We start from the raw sequence: 27,979 nt of genomic DNA on the forward strand, positions 1-27,979 counted from the left end.
ATGCACAAACACAACAAACAGACATTTATGCCAACTTAAAGTATTGGACCTTCGTTAGAAGAGAAACATCTTCACAGAAAGGAATCACTCTACGGTATGAGATTCTTGGAAGGAGGATACTGGTCAGGCACAGCATAAAAAATGCAGCAGATCCATTAACAGGAAAGCTACTCTTCCCTAAAAAGATAGCAGTTTTCCCTGAAATTGCCTCAGTATAGATGCTTTTGTTTGGAACATGAACCATTATAGCCCCTCTCAATTAATTCCTCACTAAAACCATTAGTATTGTAGGCTGGCTATCTCAGCTGAGCATGCTTAGCAGCCAGGGCAGGCTTTTCCTCACTTCTTCCCTCAGCTGCAGCAACTGCTGCAAGAGCACATGAACTCAAAAGGTGCACTGCTACCTGGCATTACACCATCACCCTACGCAGCGTTACATCACCGACCTGTACTTGTGAGAGCTCACCTCTCCAGAGCCAGTTGTGGTTACCAAATCCACCAACACAGGGTTTTTTTCAGAATGTTGCTGACAACAGCACGTAAACATTCAAGTATGTAACTGCCCTTGTTTTTCATATTACCGATTCCCTTATACCACAGACTTTTTAGAGAGATTTTCATGCTATTAGCCAGGTAGAGATAACCATAAGGCCAATTTCGCTTTAAGTCACATGTTTGAGGAAAAGCAACAACACTGATTTTTAAGCAACTCTGTTGGTAAGCTATTTCCACAAGCAAAGTCTGCTAACAAGATTTCCATTTTACTGGCCTCTAGAGAGAGGCAAACAGCACAATCCCAGTTATTAGCTTAATAAGGAAAGTTTCCCTATGAAACATATCTGCTTCAACACATAAGATCAAAGACTTTCAAGTGCTTAAATATACTCCAGAGTACTCGACTGATTTTAGCCACAACTTTACGTAATCCAGAGGAAGACATAAAATTTTAATAAAGGTCATGCTATGAGCAATCCTTAAGTTACATATTTGCTTTTTTCTGAATGACAGTAATGTTATATACCCTCTGGAATCAGGAAAACTTTTTTTTCTAGTAGAGAATTAAAAAAAAGAAGCCACTGATGGAGCAGAGAAAAGGGTTTCAAGTATAAAAAATAAACCCAAATCTAAGGTAGAAGAGAAATTAGCTGGAAGGTCTGCATACTATGAAGGCACTTCAGAACCCTCTGCTCCTCAGACAGAGCTTACTTCTTACTTCCTGTGACAACTCTGGACAAGCACATCTTGGAATGAAAGGCTTCAGAAATTTTAAAATGCTATCACTACGTAACTTATGGCAATTCATATCACAGAGTTGAGACTTTCTCCCTAGTGTATTGGAAAAGTCAACTAGAAACAGGCTAATTATTTAGTTTGGTCAGCTGAAAGTAAGAGTTTTAAGATAGCTTATTAAGAGTTATGAAAGGGTGGTAATGGTAAGCATAGCTAAATGACACCCCAAACCCCCTGATACCTAGGACATGATTTTGCTGCAAATATTCACTGACCCATTCAGACATACAGTTACAACACAATTAAGGTAGGACTCAAACTCACGAGGGCAGTGTTAGCTGTATATTTAAGTCAAAGAACCAAGGGAGGGTCATATTCACCAGAATCTGAAACTATTATTTTAAAATATGCCAAAAATGTCTTAAGACAGATGAAGAAAGCAGCCTCAATCCCAAAATATATAGATTTTGCATATTATAAATCAGAGCATATGGCTCTCCTTACAGCTCCAAGACACAAACTGAATGTGAAGTTATCTACTTGTCTACCCACATCTTTGAATAACCTTTAGGATCAGTAGCTGAAAGCAGAATAATTCTTAGCTCACAAGCAGGAAAGACTAAGTTTCTAGAAACTGCTGTCCCCCGTAAGAGATGGATACTTTGGCAGCATCAAGCTTTTGCCTTTCATATTTGTGAGGAGGAAATGCAGCCCTGCTATGTGGCGATGGTCCTAATTTAGCATATTCTAGAAGCTGCTACAATAGGTAGGGTATCCTATATCCAATTTTCCTCAGATATATCTTCATTTTCTGTTTGGAATTTGGGGAAAGGATGGCAGCAATGGAAGCTCATGACATTTCTGTCAGGGAAGCCGGATTGCAATGCGTTTACCACCCACGCACTGACTTGTACGCTCTGAGAACACACAGCGGGTCCAACACTTTCCGGGAAGCAGGTTGTGTGACTAGAAGAGCAGCTCGGCCCAGTCTGTCTGATGTGCTGAACACTGTATATGCACTACAGGCTTGTTGAACACAGTGTGTCTTGAAAGTCTTCAAAATGAATTTCTTTTCAAGGCACATTACATCAATCACCAAACTTATATTTCTATCCAAGCTATACTCAAGGAAATAATAGAAAACCTATTGTTTCTTACCCAAAAAGGCATCAAAATAACTTGGTAATTGATAAGAACACAGTACCCTTCTGACACGGTACTGGCAAAATGAGGTTCTTCCTCCAAAGCTGCCACAACATATCAACTTATACAATGACACCCACAGATGATGAAATCCCTGAATTCAAGGTCTCTGTAACAGCAACATTATCAACATTTCTAAGCACCTTTTCATGTACTTAACCTCCACACTGACAGGGCAAATCTGTAGGCTTCAGCATTCACATCAACTCCCAAAACATAAAATTACCAAAATGAAGAGCAGGAACACACTGTGCATACTACTTCTCTATTCACCATGGAATTCAGATCTTTAACACATGGGACACACAGGAGAGTGCTCACACCCTATGGCACAAGGATTAGAAGCCAAGCACAAAGCTGCTACATACACCTTTCTTTCCCCTACGACTCAGAATATATCCACCCAGTGAGAAAATGTGCAATGTCTGTCAGGACTTGGGTAACTCTTATTGCTAAGAACACGGAATTATGTCTACTTATGGTCCAAGCAGCTTCAGTCGTGTGTAGACCTTTTGAGACCTGAAGAAATGAGATTACCTTATTCAGGACATACATTGATGTAGGCCCTGATATAGAAAGATAAATATTTACAATAATCAAACAGTGGGGATTTCCCTAGAGGATCTGGTCAAGTGACCTTACAGAGAAGTGATGATGCATTTCAAGTCATTAATTTTTTATTCTATAATTCCTTCGCAAAACCATGTATTACATAGGCGTTTTGTAAGTGTATTCCTTTTCTTAATTTGTGCTAGGCAGTTTTAGCTCTGCACTGCATAACAGCATTATTGAACACTAGTTCACAGAGCTTACCCATAAACTTACTGATTTCTGAGTTTTGGCCACATTCTGTTATAATACCATGCCACAGCCAACAGAAAACTTAGCCTTTCAATAAAGAAAACTAACTCAATAACAGTAGTGAGTATGGACACAATAAGTTACAATTGTAAAAATTTACCTCAATCATAGCGTAAGCTAAAATTTACCTCAATCAAAGCATGTTTTGCACTGTACAGTTTCTTAGTTTATGTTGATGTTTACTCTTAAGTACCAAAATGGCCTACTTCTTTATTAGGTACTTCATTTCGTGTTCTAGCTAAAATATGCAATTCTTTTTAAACAGCCTTTCAAAAGTTTTTCCATCACCTTCCACTTCACCAAACACCACTACCACGAGTGTCACATGACTTCTGATGTTACAGAGAAAATCTTACTTAATCTAAGTATTCCAAAGGGAATGCAGCTATTTTATTCGAAAGGGGTTTTTCAACGGCATCACTGCAAGTCCATTGCCACTGGGTGAAAAGGAGCTTCTATGCATGGGAATATCTGGCAACTCTGACGCAACGGCTGAGACTCAGAAAGCAAAACACTTTTCTCTAAGCAAGGCCAAGCTACACACAAATATAAACAAACATTCACCTAACATCCCCCCTGCACCTTAAATTAGAAATTCACACAACATACCTCGATCTGCATCTTTAGATGAGTCTTAAAGTTTGACAGGAGGGTAAGAAATATGGAAAGTGAAAGTTCAAAAACTTCTGGAACTGATGAGACTCCATTTTTTGACAGTGCAACACAAAGGTACTGCTTAATAGCATTAATAAACATCTCGTTTGTCCTGAAGACAGGTCCTGCATTTTGCAGAATGGACAGAAGCAACTGCAATGACAGAATCTTTGATCGCAGTTCATGAGACCTAGAATAAAACAATACAGCGTATCAGCTCGGTGTGTAAGTCATAAAAACGAAACAGTTTCTTGAAAAGTCAATACACACCACCATGATTTTGCACGTGGAACGCTCAGGAAATAAACTCAAATTTGAGACAATGTGATGTAGAAAAGTTGTTGATCTTTTTTGTTGAAGTGGTTGCTCTTCAGCAAAGAATGTGGGCAAGAATAATCTTTTCCAGCTACTGTGTCTCTCCGTTTCCTTTTGAGCCACTCTCTCGGACAGCACAGTAGTGCAGATACAGCAGCAACAGTAGGCAACGCTGCCCAGCTTAGCCAGAGGATGAAGGGAGCATTCTTCCCTTTTAATGGATTTTTGGAAGATCCCATCTAAAATATCCAGCCCATCTACGGAACCCTGACTACCAAAAGGTGGAAATTCCTCCTCTTCATGTTTCCACCAGTATGGAAACAGAGTTGAAGGACCATAAAGACAACAGCTGTGCTGCCTGACCTACTTCCTCCCAACACTGAAATCTCTTTTCTCAAAGACAGTATTTTATATTGTTTATCAGTCACTGGCCCCATCCCACTCCAAGAGCGGCTAAGGCATGTAACATGCCTATTTAAAGCACAGCAATAGCAAAGTCAGGCAACTGCAGTGCTGTCAAGTGCTCCACAGTAACATCATGCTTCTTACAAACCAAAGTAAGCTAGAATTCATGTCAAAACCCAAAACCACCACCACCAACCCTCCCCCCCAACAAAATAAAACCCCCACACAACAGTGTAAAGGAAATCTGCATCGGTGAATATATAAAGCAATTTAAATAGCATTCTTTCCTCAGATTCCTGACGTTACTTCCCTCTTTTGACCATCTCAAAAAAAGACTACAGCTCTTCTGAGGAGCAGGTACAGTCACAAATGGCTTTCCCAACAAGACAATCCACAGCTTTCATTGAACAACCACCCACCGACAGAGAACAGTTACGAGACATAAGGAACAATGACAGGGAATTGTTCATGGAGTAGAGCCCAAGTCAGCACGTGGCACAGACACTAGTGGGGTGTTTGCTGTGGGCTGCAAAGATAGGAGCTTAATGAAAAAAACCAGAACTCCAGCCTAGCTACAAACAGAAATGCTAATTGATAGCAAGTATGTTGCAAATAAAGTCAATGATTCCTGCACGGTGGCAAACGAAGTGGGTTGGTGGGGGTGCAATAAAGCTGCAAACACTTCAAACTCACAGGATGTAATCCCAAGGTTACACTTCTTGTCTGAAGAAGCAAAATATAACCAGTCAAACTGAGTGAGGAACTAGTCTCTCCCATTCCTCCTAATAGGCTGCATGTCTAAGTGAATGCCCTAAAACAGCTCTCGGTGGGAGTTCAAGAGAGCGCCTGGCTCTGGTCACTGCACCGCTGCCTGGAACCTGACACAGCAATCTCCTTTGATGCAAAAGGCTTGGTTTTTGCATCACATTGTACCAAGTGTGCAGATGCCACACGACCAGACCGAACTTTTGGTATGAAATGTAAGAATTTAAATATGAAGAGAATTTCAATCATAAATAAAAATTTAAATACTGCCTACCTCCAGCAAGTGTCAGCCCGTAACTGAAGTCCTAACTCGCTGGCCCTACCAATTCTGTATGATGTGTAAAGCCCACTTAACTTAAAACAAGGACTAAAATCTAGTAAGTCAACCTTCAAGACACTTCTCCCCTATCTTATTTTACTCCAGAGAAAAAGGAGATAGAAGACAAGAAGCAGGTTCCCAGGAAGCACAACCTTAATCCCAACTCCCAGCCCTGTGATTTTACACTAAAGCTCCATGTCCAGTTACTTAGAATTTAAAAATATTTTCATTAGGGATGTCATAGCTAATTTCACTGGAAAGATGATTTTAAAGAGGCAGACAAGACTTTTTTTAAATTGCTGTAGATATCCTACGCCGCCTCTCCCAATTACAGCACATTTGTAATAGTTCAAAAAGCCATCAACGCCTCAGAACCACCGAGACATTCTAGGCACTCCTCCAAACACACGACGTCTTCTAATGCCTCTGCAGCTAATTCTTGTTGCCCTAAATGCCATTTCCTCCAGTTTGTTCTATATGAAGAGCTTAAATCAGTCCTAATACGAATGTGAAGGACTCCATGGATTCAGCTCCAAGTGCCTCGTTAACTACTGCTGCTCTTCCAGAGGAAGTTCATCCATTAAAGCCTTTAATAAATGGACAGTCTTAGTCTCAGAGAACTGGTTATATTCATCATAACCAGTATCAGACTCAAAGCGAGGAGCTTATATTACGATGAAGTAGAGTTGGGTATGTGTGCTGGACACCCAACATGCAAGAGATGTAAGAGACTGTGGGGCACAAACAGCAACAGTTACGAACCTAGGCACAACTTAAAAGCAAAACAACATTAGCCATTACCAGAAATACCTGAAGACCTTTACAAACCTTTCTGAAAAGTGTTACAAAGAACAACTAGGAAGAACATGATGCACTCAGAGGAAGCATAGACATTGTTAAGAAACTCACAAACAGGTAGATGAGTAGCAGCACTTCCATTTAACATACAAAAGATGCATTAAAACATAAAAGTACCTAAGTTTCTAGGTTCTTTTTACCATACCATTATATCCTCAATAACTGAGGACCCTAAAAAATATTTTTAATTATTTTTATTTTCAAATAGAGGAGATTTGTTATGAGAGCTCTTAATTCTACTTACTTTGGATCTGGCGGTCCATCTGACAGGGGCTTCATGGAGAGTTTACACAGTGACCTGAATACAAGGAAGGCATCCTTTTGTAAAATGTGGGAAAACTTAGCACCAGGGGTAGGTCCTGAAGAATTTCCAGATTCCTAAAGAAGTTAACATATTTCAGTATTCCATTTTGCATTAGCAGGGTGTCTAGGGAAATCCCCACCTCCTAGCAACAAGAAGTTAACATATTATACAAATATAACCAACTCACTATACCTTCATGGTCTCAAGACTGAAGTAAAATAAAAGTATTTTGCAGTCCAGATAAAAAGAACAAAATCCCAAGTAAGAACTGCCGTATCAGTAAAAAGTCAGAATTAATTAAAGCCTGTCATGAAATTAAGTAGGTCAAGTTAAAGTAAGGTAACTTGCAGGGAATTGCCTTCAGACATTTTCTGTAGATAACTAGCTCAGAAAAAAACCCCACACCTTGACATTTTAATAGAATGTGAGTAGTTACGTATTTGTGGTAAGATATAGTTGGTAAAATTTCTATGGAACAATAATCACCCCAATATTAAATTCTTGCAATTCTGTATTGCTGTACCTTGTGTAAGCAACATGTTTCATGTTAATCTTTCATTGGTATGGTATATGTGACTACAGCTAATTTTTAATCTTAAAATCTGTTATTCCCAAACCTAATTACTCAGTACAATGACAGCAGATACCCTCTGTCAGCTGACAGTGCATACATGCTGGTATCTGATACAACAGAGGAGGTATATTTGCACATCTTTTTTTGTTAATGAAGGCTGAATCCTCTAAAATGTGAAACGTTTCAGATGAAATCATGGCAGTAATATCATGCTACAGGCTTGAAATTGCTATTTATCGTTTGAAAAGAGCACACTGAAATTATACAAGTATGTCTGCAATTGGCTATGTTCTTCACTATGTATGCTGAATGTTAGCTTTATAGTTTCAGAGAAGCACTTCAAAAAGCATGGATCAGTACGCTCTGTGGGGCAGCTAAAAATATGCTAGGATAAAAAAAGGCATCACATGCAAAATTTACTTACAACAATTGAATTTATATAGTGCATTAAAATAGAGTAATGCTTAGAACATGAGTTAATATTTGAAATTCATCTGAGCAACTTATTTTATGGAATTAAATTAAACACTCTCTACACAAGTGTTGGGCAATGCTTAAAATATCTTACTTTACTCAGTAATTCCTAATTTTTAACTATCTGTACCTGAGTATCGTTGGAAGAGACAGATAACCTGTCATCAGGTAAAGATGGTGTATAAGCAACAGAAATTGGAGTCCCTGGAATTCCATTTGCCTGAATGTTTTCACTGTCACTGCCATCCTCTAATGATACAACTGTGCCATCACCACCTGCACTTTCAGCAGTCCCTTCCACATCTATCAGAAAAGACATAAAAATTATAAACAAATGTTACATCAGAATGCAAATTAAAAAAAGCTTATAAATCTAAGGTTTAAAGAGTAAACAATGAGAAGTGAAGTATCGTGAGTAGGAGCTTCAGAGAGAATTCACATGGCATTAAATACCTAGAAAAATTCGAAATACTCTTAATTCCCACTAATGAAAATCACAATGATAATAATAAAACAACACTTATAACTTTATATTGCCAGGTTCACCATTGCACCAAGTTTCCAAGAAGTACTGGGGATGGGGCAGTCCCTGATCTGACACAGTTTCCAACAAACAGATAAATGCAGTGCTACACTGCTACTGCAGGGACAGACCCGTCTGTGAAGAGTTTAAGCGGACGCAAAACAGAAAAATAAAAGGAATGAGGATTTGTGTTTTAAAAAGAACATTAGTCTTCGACATAGAGATTGTAAATTAATCTATGAAATCTTGTCCATTTTCCTGTTAAATAATGCACAGCTAAGGTCAGACAACTAAAAGCATTTTCTTCAGCAAGGAAGTCTTATTTAAATACTGCCATATTTTACTTAAATATTCAGGAATGTTAAAATAATCCTTAATGGCAATATTCAGGCTGCAGTAGCTATTGACCAGACAGATGTTAATATAATACCTCCAACTACTATGTTCACCATTTCCTGCACGATGCTTTCAACAATTTCTTGTGCCTTCTCTTCATACTCATTGCTTTCACCATCGTATGCTCCTTCATCAGCTTTGGAAAGATCTTTTAAAAGAACAACAAACCCAAATAAATATCAATGAAAAAGTCAGAAATTAAGACCTTTCACTTGCCCTTAATATTTAAAAATTCAATTAATAGGAGAGTATACAGTTAAGAAAGCCATGTTTGAATGTTTTGAAAATAATATTTGCAAAACATAAGCACTCCAGAGTTTAACCTATATATGGTAATTAATCCACAGGCTTATGCCAACAAAGAGACATCAACTTTGTATTTTCACGTACATTAAACAGTGAAAAGTCACCGGTTGTGAGATTCTCAAAACTTTCACAATATTGCACAGATGCAAAGAGAAATCTTTGCTACAGTGACTACAACAGAATGTAGGATTAAGATACTCTTGATAAAGTTTAACAGCAAAAACAAGGACAACAGGCATTTTGCATCAGTCAACTATTTGAAAATGTATGTCTGACTCCAGATGTGGGAGAGGGGAAAAGCAGACACTCCTCACGCCTTTCTTTTTACAGACCTTCTCCCTCCCTCCATGAAACAGAAATACACACTGATTACTTTCTGCTGCTGTGGCTTGGTCGGCTTCTGTCTGTTCATTTTCAGCACTAGAAATATCAGATCCATTTTCTGCCTCTATATCTTCTTGAAGGTTCTTGTCCACGTCATTTGTGCTGTGGTCAAGCTCTCTCTCATGCTCTTTGGACAGCTGATCAGTCTGTGTTGGAATATGTCTCAACTGAGGTGACTCAGGCTCATGATGGCTTACTGGAGACTGCTGTAGATGGTGTTGCTGTCTGTGTCTTTCTTTTTCCATCTGTTTGGCTTCCTGAAGCTGCAACAACATTGCAGTCACATCAAAACAAAACAATGAGCTGTATACATACTATATACAGCATTTTATAAACATGAAATCTGTACTGTCTCTGCTTACACACTGCCTTCATAAAGCTGCAACAGCTTAAGAAAATACATCCTTTGTATTGCTACAAATAATTTTAATATCACGGGATAAACCTTTGCAAGAGAGCTGCCCCCCAGCTATGCACGCTGCACTCACTGCACTTAACCAGCCCTCACTGCAGAAGAGGGATGACTGCAGTACACATACTATGTTTGTAGTTTATTATTTGTATATTTTGTCTATATTACTATGTGACTAGAAAGATTTTTTTTTTTTTTTTGCTTTGTTTTGTTTTAATCATGAATTGCTACTGTGGTGTTAATCATCACAACAGCACTGGAGCATTTCGCTAACATTAATGTACTCCATATGCATTCTTATGCAGGCAGCGTGGCACCTCTGGACAGCCTGACAATAGAAACCGAAGTGGAATACATCCATTAAATATAGAGGACCACCATGAGAAGTTTAAATCCTGTACACTACCCCCAGCCCCGAAAGACAAATTTCACACCTATTTCAGAGCGTAAAACACAAAAAAAACAACATAAGGTAACAGATTTTTTCTCCCCAAAAGTACATAAGATAGGAATGCCAAAACACTTTAATAATAATGACAAAACAAACCTCTCAATATGGTTTGCTTTTAAGAGCTATTTTCTAATATAAAGAGACTGAGATACTCACTGCTTGGTTTTCCATACGTGCAAAAATGACATTCAGCATTTGTGTTAGAGTGGCCTTGGCTGTGGTTTGATTGATGAGATTTTTGCTTGCTAGATAGATATTGTAACATGTTCTTACAGCCTGTAGCACTGTTCCTTCGTGGATTTCTATGTGTTGAGATGTTACTGCAGTGAGCAAAGCCTAAATAAACACACATACATATATATGTTTTTCAGTCAAAACTTAAGAAAAGTTTGCAAATGAATATATATAAAATCTGAAGTACTTCTAAAATATAACCAAGTACGTATCTTGAACTGCAGTTTAATTAACTTTTTGCATATACTGTTGTTGTCATTCTGGAACATCACCCGTACCAGTTACATTAAATTGAGAGTGTTTTTAACCAAATGTACCTTGGAAATACAGGTTTCACAGCATATAATCGCAAGACGTAACCAATGGAGTTAGCAGACAGGTAGTTATTAGAAGTCACCCAAGATTTTTCTAGGCAACAGACCAAATATGGAAAGCAATCCAAACTGCTCAAAAGTTGTTTTACAAATAAACGTAAATGTGAAGAACAAAGACTGACTATGAGATTAGGCACTGGGACAACTAACCTTTCCAAACACTCTCTTTGGGTAGATGCTACAGTATTTTGCTGCCCTCTCTGCAGAAATTCACTTGTTTTCCATTTGAGCTAACATTTGCCTTTTTTTTTTTTAAGCCAATAAAATATGCAAATAAAACTCCAAAAGATCAGGTAACACAGAATTAAGGAACACATTATCTCTATGTGAGGTAGAGGCAAGCTGGATTAAAGAGCAGAAAGAGGCAGGTGAAAGCTGAGGATGAGCTATGAAGACACTGTCAGAGGTGCACATTGGAGAGTGGAATGAAAGGGGAAGAGCTAGGTCCACAACAGAACAAAAATGTTTATACTGATCATTGTACTCCAGTAGAAGAAATCGGGGAATTTTACGCATAATAGACTTTGACACAATTAATGATTTAATGAGATATTAAGGGCAAGTAAGAAAGAACTGGAAAGCTCATACTTTTATAAGTTTACCACAGTTAAAAGTTATTTTAAGGGTTGTGTAATTTATTCATCAAATCAATGCCTCATTTCTCTTAGTGACACTGTTAGCACCTCTGTCCACAGACGGCACCACCACATGGATAAAGATTATCCACTGCTCTCACAAACGCTTTAAAAATCACTGTACAGCTTAACAGGAAGAAGAAAATCAAAGACCCACCTCACTGAGCTGCTGCTGAAGAGATCTGAATTCTACTCCCAGATAACTGCTTAAGGTCCCTTTGTATTCTACCTGTGGTGCTCAGTTCTCTTATCAGTGAACATGGGGAGGTACATATATGGATGAGTGTACTTCTACTTCTTGCTGGAGAGTATAGACTCTTATCCACGTGACCACTAAACAGCATCTCACGCTACAATCTACAAAGCAGTACTGCCTAAATACTCACCACTGGATGTCTCTTTTTTATTAAAAAGAAAAATGGTTCAAAAAAAACCACCTAATCAACTGAAGAAATCAGAGGTAGACAATGGAATCATTAATAGAACTCAAGTCTTGGAGCACTGGTACTGTTCTTTTTTGCTCCCAAAATTCAGTCTACAAGTCACCAGCCTTCTAAAAACAAGGAAGTGCTAAGCTGAACTTCATACCACCATTCTTCATTCTTATCCTCTCAGTGCCATGATTCAACACCTCCACAGAGCTAACTGATACCCTGCTTCTTCTGATGGAAGCATCATTGAGGGAAAAGGGCATATAAAAGCTGTAACAAAATCCAGGGCCTTATCTGGATGGAGATCAGACACAAGTGATGTCCCACAGGGGTCTACACTGGGACCAGTACTGTTCTGTATCTTCATCAGCAAGATAGACAGTAGGATTGAATGCAGCCTCAGCAAGTTTACAGATGACACCAAGCTGAGTGGTGCAGTTGGCACGCCTGAGGAACGGGATGACATCCCGAGGTACCTGGACAAACTCGAGAAGTGGGCCCGTGTGAACCTCATGTGGGTCAACAAGGCCAAGTGCAGAGCACTTCTCCCATGTGGATAGGGTTAGAGAGCTGGGATTGTTCAGCCTGGAGAAAAGAAGGCTTCAGGAAGACCTTACCGTGGCCTTTCAATACTTAAAGGGGGCTTATAGGAAAGATGGGGGCAGACTTCTTCGCAGGGCCTGTTGCGATAGGACAAGGGGAAATGACTTTAAACTAAGAGGGTAGATTTAGACTAGACATAAGGAAGAATTTTTTTACTTTGAGTGTGGTGAAATACTGGAAGAGGTTGCCCAGAGAGGTTGCGGATGCCCCATCACTGGAACTGTTCAAGGTCAGGTTCAATAAGCCTTTGACCAACCTGATTAAAGATGCCCCTGTCCATGGCAGGGGGGTTGGAATAGATGACCTTCAAAAGTCCCTTCCAACCCAAATTGTTCTATGATTCTATTCTATGATCTCTGTATCAGTGAGTCTGCCACCAAAACCTATTTATACATTTGAACCATTCACCACCTGTCCCTTCCACATTTTCATTCATTATACAAACACGTTCACTTATCTTTCATTAAGAATTTTACTGTTCCACCTCTACCTTACTGCTAGAAATTCCTGGGGGAATTCGTGAGACTTGCACGAACAGAGTTAAAACATGCTGAACCCCATTAATTAGAGCTGCACATCACTTTTGATCAGGTAAGGTATCTACATACCCTACACCACAGTAATCTCACAGTCCAAAATTTATCCCCAAAGCTACTCATATCAATCATGGCTCTGCTGACTTCTCCAGCTCTTCCCTACATGTTTCAGAAGCAAACACGACTGCCCTGAAGGCAGGTAACTCCCAGTGATTAGATTCTGCACTCTCAGATCTGGCTGAAAAGGTTGCACATCTGTGCAGAATTCTATTTCAGAATTCTTCTTTTTCAGGTTTTGTGTATCAACATCCTGAAAGGCCAAAACAGAAAGTTCCCTTAATCTTTCACTCATAATTCTGTAACAGAATTAACTTTGGAGAACTTAGTCTATGCTAGTTTAAAAAAAAAAAAAAATAACCAAACCACCAGTAACACTTGAAAACAAGCAGGACCCAGGCACAAACAGACAGCTATGTTTTCCAAAGCATGACTGTTTGGGCCCAATACAGTAAGTATTTAAATTTAGTTAAGATTTATTTTACCCAATTCCAAAAGATAACACTGAAACACAGACACTTAAAATATGTCAGTTTAAGAACCACCTAGAAGATCAAGGTTAGCATTTAAGACACTAATGAAACGGGGCAGGGGGACCAAGTCTCCACCCTTTCTGTTCTATGTAATTCGTGAAGTTACTCGTTCGTGTCACTTTCTGCCTCCTTGTTAAACTTGGGTGACTAAGAATTTGATATTTTAAAGTCCAATTCTAACTTCCATCTCAGTTTAGTAAAATCTTACATATTCCCCCCTCCCCTTATAAAAACAGAAGACAATGCGCCTGCTAGTAGAAAAAGGTGACAAGGCTACACATGGATTATGTGTTCTTTAGTTTTAATTGGCTTAACAGCCGGAATTTCGTAAGTTTCTTCAGTATGCTTGTTATGACTACTAGAGCTCAGTTCTTTTCACACCACCTGATAAGGGGGTGTGGAGGCGAACAAATGTTTACATACACAGACACATACCTCCTTAACATATTAAACCAAATTCACTGAATAATTGCATCTTTTATGCAGACTGAGAAATTAGTCTTTGCAACAGGGCATCTCCTTGCAGATATCTAAATATTAAGAGTCCAACTTGGCCACAGAGGTCCTGACAGTCACTTCTTGGGGTTTCTTTCCTTCTCCATGTTTGTAAAATGCATTTTTAACTTGCATCTTTTACTAGTATCTTTCATATTTCTTCCAATTTAAAGCCATCCTCAGGCCATTAGTCATGCTTACTTCATGCCTCAATGCCACTTCTCTTCCTCTACTATCACAATCCATCAGAAACAGGAGAACATGAGACATGAAGTATTTTACAATTCCTTTCGACAACATCCTTCCCTTGTGGGTAGCTTTCATTCGGGCTCAGTTTGACTGCATGCCCTAAATAACGTCACCTCATCTTGTATCACCAGAATTCATCATTACCACAACGGGTGTGACAGTTAACCCTGAGAAACCACAGGTTACGATCAGGAACTGAGTCCTCTGAAACCCTTGTCAAATCAGATGTTAGAAAACTAATCCTTCCCTTTCTCACTTCATCAGCTTTTGTCAGATTACTCCCTTACTCTGTGGCCAAATAGCTACTAGGTCCAATGCAAGGAGGAAGAGAGGGGAGACACGAGTAAAAGACTAGGCACCAGGCCCCAGTTAAACAGGATTACACAAAATCTTAAACTACAATGAATGTCCTTGAGAAGTGGAACAACAATAGCTCCACCTTCCTCCCAGTCACACACTCTTACTGCTCACTTTGCAACAGGTCTGGGGCATGAAGCCATCTGTGCTATTTTAATGGCAACACATTAATACAATTAAAACCAAAACAGAACCAAAAAAAAAGCCCAAAACATGTGATTTTCTGGTGTTTAGTTTCAGGGGTTTTGTTGTTCTGAAAGTAATTTTAGTTGATTCAGACTATTAAATGCATACCAGGACAAGGGATGGGGTAGGACAATGTCTGGGAGCAAAGCCTGGACAGCAAAACGCCTCTCAGCAGAGATCAGAACAGCAAAGCTACTGCAGTGGCTCTGCTGACTATGGAGTTGCAGCACAAGGTTGCTCTTTTCTATCATGGTAAAGATTTGCTGCTTAAAGCTGTTTGCAGCTGAATTCCCACTCCTTCTGGTCGCACTTACCTCATCTGTTTTCTTCCAAGTATCTTCAGCGTGAGCTCAGGAGAGATGATTAAAAAAAAAAGCCTACTTTACTGTACTCCTCCCCTTTGCTGTTCTTCAGGCATGGAAGAAATCCGTTGTAAAAAATTGTCAGCACTATCTTATTATACTTCAGGTCCTTCCACAAAAGCTTTCTTTGACACCAAGCCTGCAAAAATACCAACTGCCATCGGGCTCCAGTTATCCTGAAGCTACTGGCTATCATCCTGACTACTGTTTCCATAAGCTTTCCTTACAGTTGTTCACACCTACTGTTCTGTATTTGAGAAAGACCCTATTGTTCTGTACCTCTGCCTACTTGCTACAGATAAAGCTTATTCATTTTTATAAACAACCGTCAGATGGGTTTGGAAAAGGAGAAAAATCATCAGGATCATTTCTTGAGTTAAACATTATCGTATCTTTGGCTGACACATTTTTCCTCCTTTAGCCTGAAGCATGTTTGCATATTTAGGGTATTTCCTATTATGTAAAATGAGTGTATTAGAACAGCACAGGAAGTATTGTCACTTGTGAAGCAAAAGTGATGTATTTTAAGAAGTAAACTAAATGATGAATTCTCTACTAAAAGCATCCAGCATCTATCTGTGCCTGTGAACTTTTCGCTCCTCTCACACTGAATATTCTGCGAGAACATAATGGTTATGGTACAAGACACTAACTACAAACAGCAGAAGCAATGTAAGAACACACAAGAGGCAGATGCACCTACACACAGACTGCTGGGAAGCCCAGTTTTCAACTCAGGTCATTTTTTTCTTCCTTTCAGCCAACTCCGACCATCTTAATTTTTGGAAGATTTATAACACAGTACAACCATCATCTGATCAGCACAGGCTCACTTTCGGTAAAATACCTGTAATTCAGTTGCCTGGTAACTCTTGAGCACTTGAGACAGTGGCTCTACCCCCTCTCTCCAGAACCACGCAATTCTGTTGTCTTTGAGAAGGGCTATAGGGTTATTTTAAATAATAAATGCTCTTAAAAAGTCAATTTGTAGTCCAAACAACAACGTCTCATGAAATAATGTATTACTATGGACTGACTTTCAGAAAAAAAAGCTGGAGACTCAAGTCCTTAAACCACAAAGCAACAAATGCATCAAATAACCTTCACAGATAAATCATGTTTTCCAGATGAGTGACACTAAAAAAAACCAAATAGGACAGAATGCAGTAATGTAGTCCTCCAAGAGGCATTTGCTTTGTGAGCAAGTGACAAGATCATATCCATCTTTTTACTATTTCCAAAGTGTTTGGTCATTTATGTTATACATTTACCAAAGCTTTAAAAGACCTATGTTTACCTAACTCAGTTTACCAACTTTAAAAACCTATGGAAATACACTGTAAGGGGATGAAAAATAGAAAAAATACAGTGCTTGCTTCCAGTGTGCTTTCACAGTCATGACAGTGATTTAAATCATGTCAAATCATAGATCCCACACGAAATTTCCATAATAGTGGATCATTAATTAACAGAGTATTTAATTAAAACTAGTATTTTTTCAACTTAACATCAATTTTAAGAAAAAATAATCCATGTTCATAGGCATGTGGTTAGTTACCAGCACTGAAACACACTGAAGGATCATGACTGTGGAGACTGCAGAAGTAAAGAGCTATGTTCCAGTTTCTCCTACGGGAAACAATATAAAGCACATAAATTATATAAGAATATAAAGTTTCATTTAGTTTTGTCACTGGAAAGTTAGGAGTTCAAAATGCACTAGAATCTAATATGGAATTAAACATACATATTTTACAAAACAAAAGCATTTCACGTCCAATGGTGAAAACGTAATCCTTCTCCAAAACACAAAGTTGCAAATGCCACAGGACAGCATTTTCGAGTTAAGTAACCAGTCATAGCCACTAAATTTAAGATGAAAGCTTCAAAATACAAAGATTCAGAAATAAAACCTCCTGCATCATTATTTCAATTCCCAAATCATTCCATAATCCACAGCTCCTTTTAATCTCAGCAGGTGAAATTAAGCTTTCTGTGAGCTTTTCATAGGAAAAAATAACAACACTGCTGCATGACACTGCAGGTGATTAAGTTATTTAGCATTCCACACTACTGAAACACAACAGGCTATGGAACTGAAGAATTATTTTTCTAGGGGTCTTCTCAATTTGGAATCTGTTTTCACACGAGTTTTGTTAAAATGCTTTCAACCCCATCATCATTCTCCTTATTCCTCAGAATTAGTCAGCTTTTACAGTTTTCCCATTCTGTAAGGCAACAGTGAGTTGTCCTTTATTTTTAGTTCGTTTCAAAAGGCAACTTCTGCAAGCAATGTTTGATTCAACTCTCCTTCCTCCATGAACAATGATCATACTGACAGCATGACTAGCTGTAAAAGGACACATAGAGGAGCTGACCTTATGAACAGTTTATTGCACGTTAGACTCACAAAGTGGTCACTCAACTACCATTCAGTTTTTCAACTACAGCTATCAAGCAAGCACAGAAATTTTTCTTTGTCAAACGCGAGCATTTTAAGCTGTAGAAGTATCTAGAAGGGCAGACACAGTAAACAGAACTTCAATGAAAACCTCTGCAGTTCTCAATAGGAATTCTGCACACACACCCCACAAAAGCCATAGTAGGCCCAGCAGAGCAAGCCTGAAGGCAGAAAGTTTCAATCAAGGGCGGCTGTTTCAATCATAATTTGAATAAACATGGAAACACCAGCCTAATTACTTAGAATCACAGAATCATTTAGGTTGGAAAAGACCTTTAAGATCATTGTCCAACCGCTTGCTTAACCCTGCTAATACCACCACTAAACTGAATGTTTCTATACCACATCTACCCGGCATCAAATACCTCCAGGGATGGCAATTTCACCACTTCCCTGGGCAGCCTGCTCCAATGCCTGACAGCCCTTTCAGTGAAGGAATTTTCCTAATATCCAATCTAAATGGGGTTGCTGTGACCCAAGTGCAGGACCCAGCACTTGGCCTTGTTGAACCTCATGCAATTGACCTCAGCCCATTGATCCAGCTTGTCCTGATCCCTCTGCAGGCCCTTCTTACCCTCAAGCAGACCAACACTCCCACCCAACTCGGTGTAGTCTGCAAACTTACTGAGTAAGCACTCCATCCCCTCATCCAGGTCACTGATGATAAAGAGAGCTGGTCCCAGTGCTGAGCCCTGGGGAACACCATTTGTGACCAGTCACCAACTGGATTTATCTCCATTCACCACAACTCTCTGGGCTTGGCCATCCAGCCAGTTTTTAACCCAGTGAAGAGTGCACCCGTCCAAGCCATGAGCAGCCAGTTTCTCCAGGAGAATGCTGTGGGAAATGGTTCATAGATTCACAATGGTTTGGGTTGGAAGAGACCTTAAAGACCATCCAGTTCTAACCCCCCTGCCCTGGGCAGGGACACCTTCCACTAGACCAGGTTGCTCAAAGCCTCATCCAGCCTGGCCTTGAACACTTCCAGGGATGGGGCATCCACAGCTTCTCTGGGCAACCTGTTCCAGTGCCTCACCACCCTCTCTGGGAAGAACTTCTTCCTGATATCTAATCTAACCCTCCCCACTATCAATTTAAACCTGTTACCCCTTGTCCTATCACTACAGGCCCTTGTAAAAAGTCCCCCCAGCTTCCTTGTAGCCCCTTCCGGTACTGGAAAGCTACAATAAGGTCTCCCCAGAGCGTCCTCTTCTCCAGGCTGAACAAGCCCAATTCTTGCAGCCTTTCATCATAGCAGAGGTGCTCCAGCCCTCTGAGCATCTTCATGGCCCTCCTTTGGACTCGCTCCAACCAGTTTATATCCTTCCAATGTTGTGGGTTCCACAGCTGGTGCCTTTCTCTGCCCCAGCAATCTGCACCACAAGAAGTGAACAAGAATTCGCTGTCTTCACACCAAAATGATACCAATTCAAACCAAACTACAAGAGAAAGGAAGGAAAATGCCAATTTCTCAGTCTGGTTCATCACAGAGTCTGCAGATGGAGCATGAGAGGGGCATTAGAGAGATAAGACTGCAAGCAGAAACAGGAGCAGAAAAGGTAAACTGGCCATCAGTTATCAGAACTACTGCCAGACATACCTCTATAAGCGAGACACCTAAAACCAGACGAACTACACTCCTCAGTCTCAGCAAGATATCAGAAGATCCCTTCTCAGAAAGGTATTTTCAGAGCATCTAAGCATCTCTGGTTATTAGGGACCTGCTTAAGATGACTCCACCACTGGAAAGCCATCTCGTAACTAGCAAACAGCACCATGCACAGATTCTTACCCAGCTCCATCTAACAAATCCTAGACTGAGGGCAGCAGCTATGTAGAGAGCCATCCTTTCAACATGCAGAACCAGTAACCCTCCAGGGTGGGAGGTGTCTGAGTGATCACGGTCCTCAGATTTTACCGCAGTGCTGCTGAAGCAGCTGCCCTCCAGGAGCACTGCTCATGTTGTAACAGCCTGGCAGTGCCAGCACAGAAAGCAGGAGACCCGGGTCCCCTGCCTTCCATCTCCCTGATAGAATTAAATTTCTTCCAAGAACATACTCATCACCAGGACCACAGAAGTGTCTGAAAAGACACATGATCCATCCTTCAAATCAGACTGGAGAAGCAGGGTCTACACTCAGCCCAGATCTGAGTTATGAGGCCTAAAAAAGTACGACTGATTTAGCAATTTCATTATTCCCCCAAAGGAAGTAAAAAGTTCTAGTCTTTGCTATTTCTAATTTTTATGACTTTTACAGTGTCCAGTGTACTGGACAAACGTGGACTCAAAGTCAAATCAGTACTCTCCACCTTCCTAGGCATTCTAACATGGCAATTCGTTAAATAGTCCAAAATGAAGGCACTAAATGAATTTACACACTGAATGCCTTTCACAATTATTGAAGAATTTACTTTCTAAGCTATTTTCAGAAGGAATTAGAATTAATTATTACAGAAGGAATAACAGCTCACTGATAACCCCTTTCAGGCAGGGAGGACTGGAATAAGAAAACATGCTATTTTCTTGGACAGAAGGAATAACAGCTCACTGATAACCCCTTTCAGGCAGGGAGGACTGGAATAAGAAAACATTCCGAGAAAAGTTATTACAGTGAGAGGGAGATAGAACGGTTTCAGTCCCTGAAAGTTTACATCAACAAAAACTTCCTTTTGTAAGATGAAAAACATCTAAAGTGCTCAAAACAACACAACAAATCTAGTCAACAGCAACATAAACCAACATTTGTAACAACTACCTGCTGGAGAATTAGCGTCAAGAAAAAGGAAGATATGAGCTATAAAAAGGAATATGAGAACAAACTACCTTCTTTGCAGTACAATGAGTAAATACAATCTGCAAAAAATATCAACATCTCATGACAGACACACAAGAATATGATGTAACAAACATTCCTCATAACTAACTTTAATTGTATTCTTCACTACCGCTCATCATCACAACCATTTCAAAGACTACTGTTACAGGAGGAGGGTATGGTATTTCCACAAGGAGGATAACTTCTATTAGTTGGGATAATAATTTCCCGTAATACATACCCATAATTAACAGGTACAATCAGAAAACTGCTAAGGTTCCCCAGAAACACTTACTTGTACAAACTCCACATGCAATGTTTACATTAGCTACGGAAAGAAATCCTACACCACTTTCAAGCAAAAGTCTATAACAGCAGCAGAAAGCTGCCATGGTAACGACGGACTGCCAGGTCTAATCGCATTTCATACAGTAATTCCAAAATGGATTGAAAAATCTGCTGCTTAATTACCATCTTCCCCACCGAGAGTGCAGGATTATTTGATAGTAATTCCTCACAATTAGAGAGCTCCACTGATGTGCTGCGAATGAAATTTCACCCAGTGGTCTGTACACAAGACTTCAGGTCACAACCATGAGTTCACCCAAAATGCAATGGCAGAGAGTAAGGAAAGGAGCACAAGACCAGGAGTTTTCATCTCAAACAGAATCAACCAAATATTTTAAAACTACCATCACATTTACAAATGTAATACTTCTGCTTCTGGACTCCTGAGGCCATGGATGTCTTCCTGCTGTCACCACTATAAATACTGCAAGTATGAATCGTATTACCTTTATTATTTGTAGCTGAACCCCTTCGTCTGTCTGAGGGCCTTGAAAACAGCCACATATTGTCTCAATAATTCTATCAATTAATTTTTTGCCTGGAGCTGTACTGTCTGGAGCATTCCCTGTCAAGTGCCCATATGCTATAAGTTTCTGGAAAGGAGAGAAAAAACGTAAGTAAGAGCTTAAGAAATAAGTCCGCTTTTCATTATAATAAATAAATTCAACTGATAGCTCTAACTTGCAAAGAATAATTAAACCAGTACATTTTACCCCACGTCTCATAAAACATCAAGGATTTCTTATTTTTAAAAGCCCTCCAGCTATATTCCGTTTTCACACACCAACTGCAATACAAACTTTGTCTGCAAGCTTAACATTAAAGCTTTTCTTGATCAGTTAGGAACATTTTTAAACAAGCAGGATTTTGAAAATTAACTCGCATCACAGTCTTCATATGTAGTCAGCACGCAAGTATTTTTAATACCAGATACACAAGTTACAAATGTTTTCTATTTAAGCTACTAGCTAGTCTTCTGCTTTTAAGTGCTCTATTATCCCTTTATTCCTCTAGGTCTTCCACACTTTGAAAGGGAATTTATTACAAAATTAAAATCCTCTTCCAAACGCTTCAGGAATGAGAGTATTTGTAAATCTTCATGGCCCACCTACTTAAAAAGACACAGAATAGCAAGGCATCATAGTGCGACAGCATGCCAGGCATGCATGTGCCTCTGAACGTGAACGTACTAACTGAGTTCAGTGTTATCGGGCTACTCAGCAGAAGAGAACGGCTGAAGTCTATGCTGTAGACTTGGTTCTGAAAACATTACAGGAGCCTCTGAGTTTTGAGAGACCTGACAGCTCACGTTGAAAATATTTTACAGCAATTATAAACAGCATAAAAGGAATTTGGTAATGATATACTTGCTGCGTTGGTTCAACAAAAACATGAAAACAGGGAGTTGTACACTAACACACTAAAACTGATCCTAACACGCAGCCACCTGGGGTAACACGTACATACAAACACATATATGCATTACATAATAAATAAGGCATGCATTCCCCTTTTGTCAGAAATATATTCTATTTGGTTGTGTGTGCAATCAAGTAAAACAATAGAAAACCAAGGACATTATTTGTAACATACAACTGTACTTGCTCTTCAACCCAACAGAATTCTGTAGCTGACAGTTCAAGCTCATCTTCATACAGACCTGTAAACAATCTAGAGATGTACTGACAATCCTGGGGCACTTCGACTGGCACGCCAATTCAAATGGTAAGAAGTATTTGTCCGCTTCAATGAAGCTGGTCTTTGATTTCACAGGTGGAAGAGTGCTTGAACCAGGCTTGGATTCTCCATAAGGGGGACTAAAGAGAATGACTGTATTAGAAAGATTTAAGTGATCACACAAATGTTTCTCCCCACCACCATCTTTATGACCAAAACAAGATTTCAACAAAATCAGCATTAGGAAAGAAAATTAACATTAGGAAAGAGTAGCTTCCATGAAGTTAACACAATGGTAATAGGGTCGTATAAATATTCCTAACAGCTTTTATACTTCATCCATCTCCTTTACGGATCAGGCAAATTGACCCATTTGCACACTAAGTAGACATTCAGTGGTCCCTGCTGGTTTGAAGGCATAAAGACTTGTTTCCTCTGCAAAGTGGAAAACATCCCCTTTGCTTGGCTGAAGACAGAGGGGACAAAGGGAAATCCATTCAGTATCATTTCCACATTTAATGATAACTCCCAGAGAAGTCTGGGCAGAAATTTTACTACTAGGAACAGATAAAAATACAACTTGGAAAAAAAAAAAATTTGGGTTTGTTTGGCTGAGGTGGAGTTTTTTTCGTTTAGTTGGGGTTTTTTTAAATGATCCTAAAAGTTTAGAACTGCTCAACTACTGCATTATGATACAAGTTTGGTTCAGTCCTTTCCCTAAAGTACATCTGGTTTGGAGATTAAATCATATCTGAACTTCAATCCTAGACACAGCCATGAAGAACAAAAACATCCCAAACCAAATAGACAAAACACCCAACATCAAAACTTTGCTCTATCTGTGCTTCAGATGACACCACAGAATTTAAGAGTACAGGGGTTACCAATTTATCTCGCTTGGGCAACAGATCTGAAATGACAAACTGTACAAAGTTTGAAAGAGTTATTAACTGTTGAAGTCTTACTGCTTACAGCACCTTCAGAAAAGGCATGCTTACTGATCCTGAGCTAAAAGGGACAATTATGAACGGGTAATTTTTCACCAATTGGCCTGCATCAGTGCAGTTTGACTCAAAGCAAGATGTTCGGATTTTTCATCTCACAGAACAGCTCATCACCTTCATATAAAGCATTCCTGACCTTTTTTGTGTACATATATGTATCTTAATATAAAGGCTAAACAACGCTGTTTTACACAAACTTGATAACTGGTATAAAGAAAAAAAAGCATAACTTCGCATTCTGTAGCGAAAGATTACAGAATTCTTGCAGTAATTCAAATACATCTTTACAGAACAACTATGTTCAAACCCAGGCCCTAAGCATTTGTTGCAAACAAAAGCAGATGCTTCAAGGAATGCAGGGGGCAGAAAATACACTTTTTTTGGTTTTCGTGTTGCTGAAATAGAAGAATAAACTGCTAAGACCCTATTACAAACCCAAAGAATAAATGCAGTCCCATGCATCACTGGTTAGTTTAAGGTTCTCTCCATATGACAAATTATCAAAATACTTCAGCTTTTCAAGGAGCAAGCTGCATTATCCTTGAGATGAAGTTTATTACTAGATTCAACCAGCCCTCCTTGCTTAGGCTGCTTAAAAAGGGCACTTAAATTCTAAGTCTTGACAGTGAATAATTAAAGATTCTACTTTCTACTAAATAACTTCTCTTTTGAAGGTTTAAGAATTTATCCCTACATACTTTTTGTTTTCCTGAATAAGAGCAGAGGTTTTTCTATTCGATGTGTAACGTTATTTATTGTCCAATATTGCTTTGCTGGGAACAGAGCTCTCTTGGACAAAACCCAAATCAGATTGCAGAGGAAGTACATGATTCTTCTACGTTCTTAAACCTCTCTGAAATTACTATAAAAGCTTTTCTCTGAGGAACAGAAGGGTGTTATGTCTTGCTCATGTCTTATGACAGACTGTTCATCATCTAGTGATTATGTTTACTGATACCATTAAAATTAAGTTAAAAGAGCACCCCAGAAATAAGGAGCAGGCCATGATGAGATTCCAGAAATGAAGAACCCATGTCACAGCAAGCTACTGCTTCTCTTAATTTAAGGCTATTAAAAAATGCCCAAAATAATAAGGAAGATGATGTTCCATTTATCTCTGGAAAGATAATAAGCTCATCACCTTGCTGATGATGGAAGGGAAGGGGAGAGCAGGGAGAAGAAGAATCTAAAAGGTCTTTCCTTCATAAGGTCAGCCAAGAAATTACTTCAGCTGTTTGGGTGTTGGGGTTTTTTGGGAGGGATTGGGTTTTTTTTTTACTTTTTCTGGTTTTTTCCCTCAGCAGACTGTGAAACCAAAAACTGTCCCTAACAAAACTTTCTTCCATCAAGGGATCTACCAGGCATGGAGATTATGAAGCATGCTGATATTGAATTATCAGCCCTAGAAACAGGCTAGCATATGTATCAAAATGATTTTTTAAAATTATTTTGGTAGCATTTGCTGTGTAACAGTTACATAAATCAGGCTGTCCTTTTCTATTCCATTCCTCTCCATCCCAAATACTAGTTCTACCAAATACTCGTTCTGTTTCAAAAACAAACAACAAAACAAAACAGCAGTTTTCCATGCAAAATTTCTGGGAGGTGGAAATGATCTACTTTTCAAATACACTCCAGGATAAATCAGTTTCCTCCAACAGGGACTGGAAAAGTATTATCACTACAAGTCCCTTGTTGGGATATTTAAATCTCAATCACAGAAATAAGACACTGAAACAAATTCGATAAACTAAGTTCCTCAATTCAAAGGCCTAGAAAAACAACAGTATTTTCTACTGCATCTAAAAAATGTGACTCTTTAGTCAAAATAGGGCAAACCCATTCACAGTTACCAGATCTAGCAATACCTTCAAAGCAGCAAAAGGCTACTATCAGAATAAAGACAGCATGGAAGAAATCAAAATCTTTTTAGAAAATGTATATAGACTAAGCCATAGAACATTATACCCGCAAAATCACAACTTCAAATTTTAGGAGGACATAATTTAAGCACCCAAAAGTACAAAAGCGGCTGAACCATCCTTGCATACCTCATTATAATTCATCTATCGTTAGTTTTAGCACGTTATTCAAGTACAGGATCAGATACTACTTGTCCTTATTTGGTGCGCAGAACTAACACCACTCACTAAATATTTAACATTCTGCATTTTTTTCTTATCATTCTTCAAAATGTGGACTTGTGGGTTTTTTTATTCTACTCTAACTAAAACCTATTGTAAAAACACATTATTACTTTCTGTCTGAGACTGTCTTGTGGTGCTTGGTGCAACTTTGCCTGAACACTACACAAACACAAAATTTATTTTACAACCTTACCGTAAGTCGATGGCATATTAACTTTATTTTGCTGGTGGAAACTGAAGCACAGTGACTCAGTCAGATGCACCCACTGATTTTCACATGCCCAATCTGACAAGCTGTGAGACTTAATCGTTCAGTTTATTCGATATTAAATTGTTCTTTACATCTTTTGAAACAAAGTTCCCACTGGCTTCCTTTCCAGATAGAAGTGCTTACGTTTTCCAAACCAAAATTTGCAAATACCCAGGAGACAAACCAGAAACTATTAGCAGCCAATTTTGACAGCTCTGGTTTAAATGATTTTCCTAAACCAGAAATTCAGCTAAAGGGCAGAACGCAGGTCCCCAGGCAGCACTCATCTGCTTATGCCATTAGAACACTTCCATCATCAGTTTCCCCCACTGATGCAATTCAAAAAGGGGTATAAACAGTCTTCACCACATGAGCCCTGACTCATGGTCAGTAAAGCGCAATGAATGATGAAAATCATCCTCTGGAACATGCAATTAAATACTAATAGTGAATTCCACAGTTTACCAATACTTACAAATTTACTTGTTGACAGCTGAAGGGTGCTGAATGTTAGTTCTGTCCTCTACCTTCACTCATAGAGGAACTGAGTCCCAAAATCTACACCTCTTCCCAAACAAGGTCCTTTCCAGATATTATCTTTTCAAATTACATTAGCTTTTCCTACCCATTCCCACTTCCTCACCCCAACCTCCTCCCCCTGCTCAATCACAGATCAAATCATTTACTTGAATTCCAGGCTGTTCCCACCCCCAGCCTGGCTTCTATGTCAAGTTCGTTTTAAGCTCAGGCCCCTCCACCAATACTTTCTTTCTGTGCCACCTACAAAGACCTTTCCTAACTTGGATTCCCATTCCTACCCTTCCTGGCCAGACAATACCAGCCTGTTCCCTCTAAGCTATCTTCTGCCACTACATCCAGGCCCTGTGCCTCGCACCCTAACAGCCCCTCACAAAAGCAGCACTTGTAGCACCTTTCTAGATGCCACCAACCTCACAAAACACATTGAAAATTCTTGTCAGAGAGAGCCTGTACTCCCAGTGCAGAACACATTTTAAGAAGGTAAAACAATTGCTCAGTATGATGAACATACCTTTGCTTTTCTGTTTCAGCCTTTATTTCCTCTGTAAAATGAAACAAAGGAACAGTTATGGACACGGAATCATAACCACAAATATAAAATTAAATAACTGAAAGTGACTGGAAAGAAAAACTATTTAGGCAAGCATTTAAAACCAGGGTAAGTTTAAAGCAGAAAATACATGTTTATAAACAGTTTTGTAACAGCTTCTACTCTTCACCTGCATCAAAATTAATTTACAAATCTATATTCACAATTTAATACTTAAATTTGCACCCAGTCATCCCAGTTGAACATCATAACCTTAGAATGCTCCTGCCAAGACACTTGCAAGCTCTTTTCACAGCTTATGTATGTAGATATAACAAGGAAAATGCAAGTATTATTAAAATTATTAATTTATCAATAAAGGATATATTGCTTGTTAAATGTGGATTATACAGAAAAACGGTAAAGAAACCAACCATTGCTGATTCTTACACGAAACCTTGATGACTAACAAATACCGTTTGTTTTAAACAGTGTTAGACCCCACACTAGAAGGGAGGAAGAAAAGCACCTTTATTTCATACTATTTTAAAAGATATTAAAACAGAAGGACTAATAGTTTAATGCTGTTGAAAAGAGATTCTATGTGATTTTTTACAATACATTTTAAAAGTAATTTTAATTTACTAAAATGAATTTTAGGAAACATCTTCAATTTCAAGAGTACCTTTGTCTGTATTCTCCAGTTATTTAGCACACTTAA

At 39.0% G+C, this 27,979-nt stretch overlaps 1 protein-coding gene across 1 annotated transcript in view; it reads right to left on the reverse strand.

The window, feature by feature from the left end:
* ARFGEF1 (ADP-ribosylation factor guanine nucleotide-exchange factor 1 (brefeldin A-inhibited)) overlaps nucleotides 1–27,574 on the reverse strand; it is a gene marked incomplete at its 5' end in the record, with an annotated part of 65,733 nt that extends 38,159 nt beyond the window's left edge. Inside the window, 10 exons of the mRNA XM_010154357.1 lie at nucleotides 3,904–4,138; nucleotides 6,855–6,988; nucleotides 8,093–8,265; nucleotides 8,916–9,029; nucleotides 9,561–9,834; nucleotides 10,591–10,770; nucleotides 21,558–21,704; nucleotides 22,772–22,928; nucleotides 27,241–27,271; nucleotides 27,548–27,574. Coding sequence (XP_010152659.1) covers nucleotides 3,904–4,138; nucleotides 6,855–6,988; nucleotides 8,093–8,265; nucleotides 8,916–9,029; nucleotides 9,561–9,834; nucleotides 10,591–10,770; nucleotides 21,558–21,704; nucleotides 22,772–22,928; nucleotides 27,241–27,271; nucleotides 27,548–27,574 — 1,472 coding nt within the window. The remainder of the gene's footprint in view (nucleotides 1–3,903; nucleotides 4,139–6,854; nucleotides 6,989–8,092; nucleotides 8,266–8,915; nucleotides 9,030–9,560; nucleotides 9,835–10,590; nucleotides 10,771–21,557; nucleotides 21,705–22,771; nucleotides 22,929–27,240; nucleotides 27,272–27,547) is intronic.
* Nucleotides 27,575–27,979: the final 405 nt, after the last annotated feature.

The sequence above is a fragment of the Eurypyga helias genome, unplaced genomic scaffold (genome assembly GCF_000690775.1).
Source record: "Eurypyga helias isolate BGI_N326 unplaced genomic scaffold, ASM69077v1 scaffold6386, whole genome shotgun sequence".
Taxonomy (NCBI): Eukaryota; Metazoa; Chordata; class Aves; order Eurypygiformes; family Eurypygidae; genus Eurypyga; species Eurypyga helias.